Source organism: Siniperca chuatsi, linkage group LG4 (assembly GCF_020085105.1).
Source record: "Siniperca chuatsi isolate FFG_IHB_CAS linkage group LG4, ASM2008510v1, whole genome shotgun sequence".
Taxonomy (NCBI): Eukaryota; Metazoa; Chordata; class Actinopteri; order Centrarchiformes; family Sinipercidae; genus Siniperca; species Siniperca chuatsi.
In genome coordinates this window covers 10,747,618-10,759,391 of record NC_058045.1, presented here as the reverse complement: position 1 = coordinate 10,759,391, position 11,774 = coordinate 10,747,618, and the positions used below count along the sequence as shown (strand labels likewise).

The window sequence follows — 11,774 nt, the reverse complement described above, 5'->3', positions numbered from 1 at the left end:
GAATGCAGCCATCTTTGATGTTATTATTTACACGTGTGTTTTTACAAGTAAAAATGCCCGTCATGAGAAAGGTCTATACAGACAAATTATGCCTTCAGCTTTTAATGTGTAAGCTTTTTGTGAAACACTGTGCTGTTAGGTCTAATGATGGCTCTTCTGATGATGATGCATCTGACAGCTAAGAAGTTTGAGGCTATTTTACAGGACCAAGTGCGCCCTAATCTGTAAATACTGTTTTCTCATATAACGTTCCTGTACATGAAGTATTTGCTGCTCCTTATATGTACTGTACAACAGCATGATATAGAATCACCACAATTGAATCTGTCAATGCTGAAAAAATGCTGCAGGCAGTGCAGGGCATTGAGGAAGTCATGTCCTCAGTTCTGTTAAGACAATTTGGGCAATTAAATTAAAATAGGCTAAAGGGATAAAGCATTTCTTTATAATATTCCTGGCAATGAATCGAGGGTTTTGAAGCAGCATTCAGACCATCATGTAGGGAGACGGAATTTGTAGGGAAATACGGTTGGAAAAAATATCATGCAAAATAATTTTTGCTTGTTAATAAAATTTTCCTAGAGGGGTAACTGTAGAGTTGCGCTGGGGGAATCAGGACTTCTAAATCAGTAAAGTTACTTATAAACTACTTACTAAACTCATTAGAATTCATCAGTCTTTGGTCAAAGTTCGAAGAGACTATAGTCTTAACGGTTTCACGACTTATTGTTTAGCCAGGAAATTACTTTGCTAAAACATAGCCTACCACGTATTACAAATTCAGAAAACGACGATTGAAATATGACTTTTAACACATATGGTAAATAAGGAACATACAAAAAAACACGGTTATTTTGACTCCACGTTATTTAGCGTTAGGCTTTTAATTTTGAAGCGCATCTTTGGTCGCGGTTTTAATACGTCATCTCATTGATTATGACGTTTTTAGAGAGCGGCGCCGTTTCAGACTGGAATGGGAGCTAGCGATTTTTCCCATATTTTGATAGTTTAATCCGTGAATGGCGCCAAAACAGGACCCGAAACCTAAATTTCAAGAAGGTAACAAGTTGTCTGTTTTTATTTCTGATAGCGCTATGGTGTCGGTCAGTGCTGGAACCGCCGGAAAGGTCCAAATTGTTAGCTAGCTTTATGATCGAAACAACACTGCCGCCGTCGAACAGCTAGCGTTGTTAGCCTTCATTGTTGTTGCACAAAAAAGGTTTTGATCATTTTTATGCGCCATATTAGTTACTTATTAAGCATTTTTCTTTACAACATAGTGTAACATTAGCAGTAGCATGCCGGCAAAGTCCGTGGTTTGAATTTCAGCGATGTAGGTACTAGCTAAAAGCGGTAGCTTCATTCATGCAGTGTTAGCTCCTTATTGATTTCACCGCCCACCTCTCTCTTCTCACAGCGAATTGTTAGCTGAGCCCTAGCTGGCCTCATTGACTGTTCAGTCCGTGGCTGGTCTACTGTATGGGTAACTGCTGGTGTCATATTATATCAGGTTTATCAAGTGCATTGTGTTTTGAAAGTACTTCAGAGGTCTCTGTTGGTGTGGCCAATCAATTTTTCTCAAGTGAAAAAACAAATGTCAATCATGTGTACAGTATTTCAGGAATTAATCGTAACAGATGAATCGATAATGAAAATAATCGTAAAATTTTAGGTACAGCCCTACCCTTCATAGATAAAGTCAAGTCTGCTACTAAATTTAACTAGACTCTGGTCTGATTTGAGTTAATTTAATGTGACCTGAGTCCCCACGTGTTTGTAACTAAAACCCATTTATAAAACTTAATGTAATTATTGTTCTCAGCCATCAGAAAAAGATCAGTGTTAGTTGCAAGTAGTTCAGTCGGCTTTCAAATTTAATTTTGTTGTACTTTGACTTCTTTCATGCTGATTTTAATTGACCAACACTCTGTTCAGGTGAAAGAGTGCTGTGTTTTCATGGGCCATTGCTCTACGAAGCTAAGGTAGGCTGCCTTAGTTAGCCTGTTTCTCTGATCATGTGACCCTCTTCTGTGTCTATGATATAAAGATTTTTGACAATGAATTATGTCTCTCTTTGCAGTGTGTTAAGATAAACATCAAGGACAAACAAATCAAATACTTTATTCATTACAGTGGGTGGAATAAGAAGTAAGCTTTTGATTCAAATAAATCAAGTCTTTAAGATTTGTACAATAAAGATTTCCCAAGTGCTTGATTTCTTTCTTTGTGTTTATCTTCCAGCTGGGACGAATGGGTTCCTGAAAGCAGAGTGCTTAAGTATGTGGACAGTAATCTGCAGAAACAGAAAGAGCTTCAGAGGGCCAATCAGTAAGTCCATTCTTCTTTTATGTTTACAGCTAACTTTAGTGTTTACAAATGCGACTATAATGGGTATTTTTATGACCAAGGTCCATAGAGAGAGCAAATACGGTCGTCATCTTATTCTAGTAGAACATGGTGTTGTACATGGTGAACGTGGTGTATAATATTTGAATATTCAGAGAAGAAGACTTAATGTTTTACAACACACTGGGACACACAGAACAGTGCATTATGTCTAGATGCACTGATGGCACTACCAAAACAATAAAATACAGATGAGGTTTGCAAAAATATGCATCCTAATAAACCCACTACAGTCTGTTTCTTGAAATCTCATGAAAACAGACTGACTGACTTTAATATGAATGATGCATTCTTAATTGAACTTGTTCTGTTTTCTTAAATCAGAGACCATTATGTAGAAGGAAGAATGAGGGGTGCTGCGCCGAATAAGAAGATACCTGCTGCACCGCAGAAAAATGATGTGTGAGTGCAAGTCATTAGTTATTCCTCCTGTCACCTGCTGCGATGTCTCCTGCCATACTGTTTTAGAGGTGTTATACCTGTTACTGTTTTTTCATTATTATTATTTTAACACCTGTAATTTTTTTCTTCTGTAGGAAAACCAAAAAGAACAAACAAAAGCGTAAGTATATCGTGTTGTGTACTTACATAATTGACACTGTTTAAATGCATGACCTGAAACCCTCCAAAATATCATTCAGCAGGTTTTTGCACAAATATGTTTCCATCATCATTACAATAGAAACCGTAAATTATCAAGAACTAACAAGCATAATTGGAGTCATAGCAGGGTGTCACAATAACTTTGGCATTTATTCTATTTATGAATTAAATAACAGTTAAATATGTTTCTGTCCATGCAGCTCCTGGTGCAGGAGAAGGGACAAGTTCAGGAGGAGACCCAACCCACCCTCCACGAAAGAAGAGGGCACGTGTTGACCCAACTGTTGAAAGTGTATGTTCATAAATCTACTAAGTTGCTTTTAGTAATGATTTTTCTGGTTGGAGGTTTCTTTAGTTTGCCAGTTAATGTCAAATAATTCTTAACTGCGCTGCAAGTAACTGAGTAAGAAGTTTAATTCTCTATTGTTGCAGCTTTTTAGTGGAAACACTCAGGTTTATGAAATGTTTCTGAGGTTCGAATTACATTAATTGTGTAAACATTATGATAAAAAGTTTCCTCTTGTGGCTTATTTCTTAAATCTGTTCCTGTCTGCTCAGGAGGAGACTTTCATAAATCGAGTGGAGGTTAAAGTAAAAATCCCTGAGGAGCTGAAACCGTGGCTTGTGGATGACTGGGACCTGATTACAAGGCAAAAACAGGTTAGTAAGTGTAAGCTTTTTCACGCATTTTATTCATTAATATTGTCACATGTATTTACACTATAACATTTCAGAAGTTATTTATCCACGTGTTTCTTTTTGTCCTTTTTGTTTTATATCTTCAGCTTTTCCACCTACCTGCCAAAAAGAACGTTGATGCAGTCCTTGAAGATTATGCAAACTACAAGAAATCAAGAGGAAACTCTGACAGCAAGTAAAAATACACATTGTTACTTGTCATTTTCTCTTTTTTTTTTTTTTCCCCCACACACACTTTGTAGATCACGCAGGAAATGCAGCAAAAACATGACTTGTTTATCCATTTCAAAGCTGTGTGTCATAGAGATTTTCCTCCACTGCTCAGGGAGTTTGCTGTGAACGAGGTCGTCGCTGGTGTCCGGGAATATTTTAACGTCATGCTGGGGACACAACTTCTTTACAAATTTGAGAGGCCGCAGTACGCAGACATCCTGGCCAACCACCCAGATACATCTATGTCTCAGATCTACGGCGCTCCTCACCTACTCAGACTCTTTGGTAAGCACACCTGCGCATTACTCGGCTGTAGTATTTATTATAGAGAAGAGCAGCTTTAATGCAGTGGGACTTAAAACATCTGTAGCTGTCAAGTGTGAACAGAAGGAGACAGACATGAAGTAATCCCAGTCATGAGGTAGAATTAGCAAAATTAGTATTAGAATTGGTAATGTAAGAAGTAGACCCGACTGATAAATCTGGCCGATGTTGGCTCACGAATTGTTACGCTCCCGTCTACAGGGGTAGGAGCGCAACATAAAAGTTAAAAGGTAGTTCCCTTCTCGGTCCCCCAAACCAAAGTCTGAACAGTGGATTGTAATTGAAATAATTACATGTGAAATAATTTATTACTACGAAAAAGGTGAATTTGTGACAAACTGAAGCAATATAGTTCAGGGTGAACAAAAAGAATCTATCTCCTCAAAAGTTGCTGACTAACCCTAGGTGAAACAAACCAACAAACAAAAAGGCATTTACTAAACTTGACTCCCTAGGATACAGCAGAACAGGATAAAACAGTAACACAACTTCAGTGCTATGTACAAAATGTGGATTATTCTATTTACAAAATGTACACAGATACTTACAGCTAACCAACTAGGGCACAAGATCTCACAGATCTAACACGCAAAGCAACTACAAAAGGGTTTGGGGGCTGAGGACAGAAGCAAGGTGCTGCTGTCAGACTGCTGTCACTGAACTGCTGGAAACCCGGGCATTTTAAAAGGCAGCATGTTGTAAATGGACCAATCAGCAGTAGACACTTGTAAGCCCTGTAAACTAGAAGTACACATAGCCCTGTAAACTAGAAGTACACATAGATATTAGACATAAGAGTGCAGCATGTTTCTTTTATGATTGTATGATTTGAGTTATTATAAATGAAGACGGGTGGTGTGTAAAATTCTGTCTTTTTTTTTTTTTGGTTTTCAAAGTGAGAATTGGAGCCATGCTGGCGTACACTCCCCTGGATGAGAAGAGCCTTGCACTGCTGCTCAGTTATCTACAAGATTTCCTCAAGTGAGTATTCACAGAACTGTTATATACATATGATAATGCTCGTATTGATTAATCTGCAGCAGAAATGAGTAAAATGTTGCTCCATTCCAGATATCTTGTAAAGAACTCTGCATCGCTCTTCAATGCAAGTGACTATGAAGTTGCCCCTCCGGAGTACCACCGCAAGGCAGTTTAAGGATTTTTATTTTATGATCTGAAGCCTTTGTGTGTTGAAGTTCAGAGACGACATTCTTACCTGTCAAAAGGATGTGATTTCACAAAAGGCCTTCGGAGAACGGATTGTGCGAGATCTGTTGATTTTATTATGGAAGAATCAGAGCAAGATGTCACACTAATCCCTGGACAAATTAATTTTCTTTCATGTGGAAAGCTGCTGAGTACGCTCTTCCTGTATTGGTATGTTTTTGAGTACCACTTTTTAGTTTCTATGATACTTGTTTTGTCCGGTGTTTACCAAGATCTTTTGAAAAGGAATTTCATCCTGATTATTTTTTTGTTTCCCGTTTTGGTTCAGATGCTGGCTAAATTTGTCTTGTAGGCTGTCATCATTTTTTCTAATAAAAGTATTTCATTCTCAAGTTGTTGGTCCATCTTTATTTTGAAGCTAATTTCTAATTTGAAAATGCTTGTTACTGTTGTTACTGACATCAGTAGGTTGCCCTAAATTGAGCATATTGGAGATTTCTTGTCTTAAATGCTCTAATCTGTTGCTTCATGGAAAGTACACCAGATTGGATTGAGATGAGTACATTTTGCCTTTTGCCAGATGTTTCAGAGAGGAGCCCCCCCCACCACCAAACTGTGTACACAGTAATTAAGGCTGCAAATAGGCATTGGTAATTTTGTATTACTCAAAGAGGAACTGATATCAGTTTGAACCATTAAGTGCTTACTGCTTATTACATGCTTGCTTTTGAATTAGTTTTAAATTGAATATGAGAAACAGGGATAACTGAAAAGAAGCAAATACTTAAAATGTCAAATGTTTAAAACCCAATAAAAATGTGATGATGATTGGATAAACATTTAAGGTTCTGTATATAAGACTGAATATTAATACAGCAGAAAACAAGTATTTGCTATGTAAAGTTATTGTGCAGTAATGGCGCCCTGAGCAGAGAAATGTCGCACCCTCTCTGCCTATCGGAGCTTCTCTTTGCTTTGTTTATACAGCTGCCATGTGAGTCCCTCCCTGGGAAACTTGGCTTTCAGGAGAGCTCTTTCTTTTCCTATCTAATGCACTGAATTAAGGATGTATTTTGACCAAACCAGCATTGGTGATTGTTGGAACAGTGGAAAGACTAACAAAGACTGTTTTGGTTAGTTTTATTTTGTTTCTGTCCCATTTGAATAAAGTGTGTTTAACGATGATCTACAAGGTAAAAATATAGTTTTAGAGCAAGAGCGATATAATGGCTGTTTCTGGTTAAACAAAAAGGTCTATCACTATTGGGATCCTTTCCACAGTGTTGTCATGTTGCATTTTTAGTGGAGGTAGGCTACTTTGACAGGCGCATTTGTCCCTAAGGATTACCTAGCAGCAATGGTGGCTACTGGTTGAGGCTAGAGCTGTCCTGTGTAGATGGTAACCCTGGATTTGCGAAACTCGAGATTTGATACATATTGTTTCTTCGTTGTGCGCGTTCCTAAACCTAACCAAGTAGTGTTATTGGCAAAACCTAAACCTTGTGAATCCAGGGTTACCATCTAGACAACACCCTGTAGAGCCAGAATATTTCGGTGAATTAAGGGTTTATATCGACCAAACCAGCGATGGTGATTGTTGGAACAGTGGAAAGACTAACAAAGACGGTTTTGGTGAGGTTTATTTTGTTTTTGTCCAGTTTGAATGCTGTGTGTTTTACAAAGATCTGCAAGATAAAATTACTGTTCTAGTGCGACATAAATGGCAGTGAATATCGCATTCAGCTCCTTTTTAAAAATTCAGTCTTTCAGTCTTTATACCTTTTGAAAATTGGATAAATGACAATCTCATAATGCAAAGTTTAATATATGCCAAGTAAATGGTTGAAACATACTCATAATTGGACAGATGTGTACAACAGCAATAGTGAAATACAATAGAATACATTTTAGAACCCAATTTATAAAACTACAGTTATGTTTCTTTCTTAACCCTTACCCAATGTTTTCTTCTTTTTTTTTTTTTTAACCAGTAACAGCTTATGCTTCAAGCTGGCCAAAACAGCACAAACATGGCTGTTAGTGACACATTCACTGGTTACATTTTAACACTGAGGGCACATGAAGACACCTGAGCCAAGTCCCTTTGCTAAAGACAAACCTGTCTGTAGACTTTAAGATTAAATTACAGTTAAAAGTCAAGAATGAACTTCCATGCTCTAACCACAAACTGATTAAAAGAGTAAAGTCTGATGCAGTAGGCCTACAAACATACAAAAAGCCAGATAAAATCATTATTTGATTATCTCACATAACACTTGTGTGGATGAACATTGGTGAGTCAAAATATCACTTTGTTGTCTCTTTCTGCTGTTGTCTTCATAAAATGTGACCTTATTAGTAGTGTTTTGACTGACTTTGGCTCACACAAACTCTTCACACTAACTCTAATACACATAGTGATACATTTACATTCATCAATACAGTGTAATACATGAGTATTAGTAGGATATAGCAATCAATCATAAGATATGTGTATATGTGTGTATGTTTAAGGGCCCTGCGCGCCCACACAAGTGTTATCAATCAGTCTGCTTGATTAGACCTCTGCTCAGGTTAAAGTTGAGGAGAGCTATGCTGTAAATTACGTGATGTCACCAAACTAACTATGAACTATTAACAATGATAACTGTGGACGTCGTCCCACCTTAACAGAAGCGACAACAAGGGAGAGGGCTTTTTTCCAACACATCGGCACCTGATTGTGGGCTGTTGGTCTCTACTTTTCCCAACTTGTAAAATCTGAGAAGGTTTTCTGTTTTCCTGACATTGCAACTGCTGCTCAGTTACTTACTTACTACTAAAAACCAACAAATTATATAATCAACCAATTGCACGCTGAGTTGAATCTGACAGCTCCTGATGCATCTCATCTTATCAGTGTAGTTACTTGATGACAGTTTAAGCAGCTGCCTTACTCATTAAATACGTGGTCTTTGCTGTGCGATGTAGCTTGATGGTCAGCCATGTTTTTTTAGTTTGAAAAAAGTTTACATTTGCTTGGATTTCATAGCAAATTAGTTCTTCATAGTCAAGAACCAGACAGCTTTGTGCAACAGATGAATCTAGACGTCTGTCTGAAGTCTGACTATTAGTTAGATCTAAACCGTAGTCAAAGTCTTATCTATTTGTGAAACTGGCCCCTGATGAGGACAGAGGCGCTCTTTATTTCAGGTGAGGCGAAGCACCTCCACTGTAAAATCTTGCGGGGAAACGCTGCACACAGTAAACGAAGAGGTCCAATCAGGCAATTTAAGTGAAAACAGCTGTGTAGGTGGATTGAGGCTTTAAGCATTAACATATCATTTCAAACCACTGTTTTAATAGTCTTCTAGTCTTCTTACTATCCTCGGCCCGTTCATCCACTCTATCATAGCTCTGCTGGGATTAACAGGTATCTCATCATGCCCACCCTGGTTTGCTAAGTTAACCTGAGATGTTTGAGTAGAATCCACACACAGACTGCAGTCTGTCTGTGTGTGGATTCTACTCTGCTTTATTTCAGCTAATTGTGGCTTAGTGACTGCAGCCAAGATTCCCTCCTTTCTGGAAAAAAAATTACATTTAACTTATGACTTACTATGAATTGGACATGTGGTCTTAATTTAAACACTTAAATAAAGTTCCTGGACCTGTGTTGTAGTTATGCCTCAAAGCTTTTATTACTCCACTTGAAAAATAATTTCAAACAAAGTGGTGAATGTGATCAAGCTCTGGGGTTACATAGACATAGACACCTGTGAGCCTTTCCCTTTTCTGTTGGCTGAGATGTTTTTCCTGCTCTGATGGTGTGGATTCATCAAACCAGGCTCTCCTGCTGCCAGTGGTGGAATAACATCCCGGTGATGGAAAGCATGTGGTCCAGTCAGGGTATTTTGTTGAGGAAAGAAATGTAACAGGCTATTGAAACCAGACTAGAGCCCCTTCCTCCTCTCACCTCTCTGCACTAAAATGTGTTCAGCAGAATCCCCTCCAGCCGGCTTCGTTTCCACTGTTGTAACTTACTTGACATGAAAAGGAGAAGCTAAATATTAGTTTCAGACTGATTTGTGGTTTCAAAGATGTCAGCTGCTCACAGTTGTTATGGCAAGAACAATTCAGACCGTTTCAAGAGGAATTTCTTTAATCCAATTTCCCCTAGCCTTAACCAGGACCGTATGCGTTTTCTCTGGAGTGTGCTCAGATCACAGCACCCTGATGGCTTTTAACAGCCCATCAGAAAGACTGACACGCACACAGGACTCCTCTGCAGATCCGTTCAGGGAGACACCTCAGTGCCTGCTCCTTTCTTGGCTCCCTTTACTGCTGCGATTAACACTCTACACTCGACTTTAGAGGCAGGGTCACCAAGAGGCCTTCCTCTGGTGTGAGGGCTTTCATGTGACCCTGGTGACATGGAGCCTCAGTGCTGTCATTACTCCATAGATGAGAGAGACATATGCATGATACAGCTACGGCTAATGAGGCTGAGTCAAGTCTGAGTGATGGTTTCAGCAGGTTTTCTTCCACATGTGTCTGTTCTGGTCTGCCAACCAAAAGACACACTTCAGACACGTCTCCAGGAACCGCCTGGATCAGGGATCAGATATGTCCAGAGTTCATTGCCCTATGGGGATGATCATAGACAGGATTTAACAGAATATTTTAACATCTATGTGTGTTTCTGTTTTATATATTAGAACAAATAAGCTTTTGCTCTTCTATGCGTTGGTGTAAAAAAAAACAGTAGTGGAACGTCCATTCACTCGAGTACTGTGTTTAAGTACAATTTTAAGGTACTTTACTTTACTTTAGTTTTTCAATTTTACACTACATTTTGCACTTCTATTATTAGATTTATACTACATTTCAGAGTGAAATATTGTACTTTTTACTCCACTACAGTTTTTGACAGCTATAGTTACTTTACGGATTGAGACTTTACATACAAAAGATAAATTAAAAAACTGATGCTTTGTTACAGATTAAACTGCCAGCAGTGTAAAATAGTCAGCTCCACCAAATAGCTACAACATTAAATACTTCTTACACAATACAGTCAGTAATGATCCAATAATATAATATAACACTCCAACAGGGCTCATTTGCTTGCTTACTTTTGTACTACTTAAATAAAATTATAAATTTTGGACTTTTACTTGTAATGCAGTAGTTTTATAGTGTAACTTAGCTTAGCACAAAGACTGGAAACAGGGGGAAACAGCTAGCTCTGTCCAAAGGTAACAAAATCCACCAGCACTTCTAAAGCTCCACATTAACACATTATATCTTAATGTATAACATAACCCTCAAATGTCCAACCTTTCCTTTAAAACTGCAATAACTGTAATTTATTTTTGTTTTGTTTTTTGGCCACTTGGGTGCAGTGGAAACAAGTTGTGAACACAACACTGACATCACCTTTTAAGTTGATTCGACAAACTTGCTTTCAAACAGTTGCTTATTTACACGTCCAGCAGTGAGGGATTTTTGTATTTCTGGCCACCTGATGTCCATTATGCACTCTTTTTTTTTTTAGCTCTGTTTTTGGTCTCCATCAACTCCGAGGGAAATATCTCGCTCTTTAGCTGCTAAATGCTCCACTATGTTCACCAGCTCGCCTCTAACTGTGTCTGTCTGCTGTTTGGTGCTGAGCAGGTAGATTTTTTGCTGAAAACAGCTGCCTGCTGTGGCCGGTAATGACATTGTGAGAGCGGCGAGAAGTGAACCAAAACAGTAAAGTTGCAGGCCGGACAGCTAAACAATGAGCTGAAACTCACTATAAAACTCTGTAAAGCTGAAAGGAGCTGCAGATTCAGGTTATAATTCTCTGTAGTTTCATCACTATGAGCGACCCCTTTCACACTGTCATTTGATACATTGATTAAAAATATCGATAATAGCTGCTTTAAGTAAAATATCTCAGTACTTTTTCCACCACTGAAAATATTATGATTTGGTGTAATGCTGTGTGAGAGCCACCAGATGACAGTATTGCACAGAACAACTCTAGCATTTCATCTCTCAGTTACAAATCTGAGTACTGTGGTTCTCAGTGTACAGTGGTATTTCTGTGAGGATTTTTCAGTGTTGTCACTGACATTGTTGGCTCCTTTGTTTTTTTCCCCCCCACAGATCTTTACTTGTAACAGGAGCACATAGGGGACAGTCACTCCAATAAAAAGACTACCATCCAATCCGTCTTGGTCTTCCAGCGTCTTTCAGACCGTAAACTCAAGACAAACTCCTGCAGGGACCAGTGAAAACTCCCCTCCTATTAGACAACAAATGTTATCAGTTTAACTGACTGATGGAAGCCATTTGTGCTCTATGATTCCTCCAGAGCGTATCCATCTGCTTCGGGC

At 38.5% G+C, this 11,774-nt stretch overlaps 1 protein-coding gene across 5 annotated transcripts; it reads left to right on the top strand.

The window, feature by feature from the left end:
- The first annotated feature begins 601 nt into the window (after positions 1-601).
- Positions 602-5,804, top strand: morf4l1 (mortality factor 4 like 1). Of its 5 annotated transcripts, XM_044194587.1 has the most exons (13): positions 970-1,059; positions 1,418-1,483; positions 1,936-1,982; positions 2,081-2,148; positions 2,242-2,328; positions 2,731-2,808; positions 2,943-2,968; positions 3,210-3,301; positions 3,568-3,669; positions 3,795-3,883; positions 4,034-4,206; positions 5,142-5,226; positions 5,317-5,804. In XM_044194587.1, the coding sequence occupies exons 2-13, from the start codon at positions 1,480-1,482 to the stop codon at positions 5,399-5,401; spliced, it is 936 nt and encodes a 311-aa protein (XP_044050522.1). In that variant the 5' UTR covers positions 970-1,059; positions 1,418-1,479; the 3' UTR covers positions 5,402-5,804. The 5 variants fall into 5 exon arrangements, with proteins under 5 accessions (XP_044050523.1, XP_044050521.1, XP_044050522.1 ...); XM_044194588.1 differs by lacking the exons at positions 970-1,059; positions 1,418-1,483 and adding an exon at positions 602-629; XM_044194586.1 differs by lacking the exon at positions 1,418-1,483 and having other exon boundaries at positions 903-1,059.
- The last annotated feature ends 5,970 nt before the right edge of the window (positions 5,805-11,774 follow it).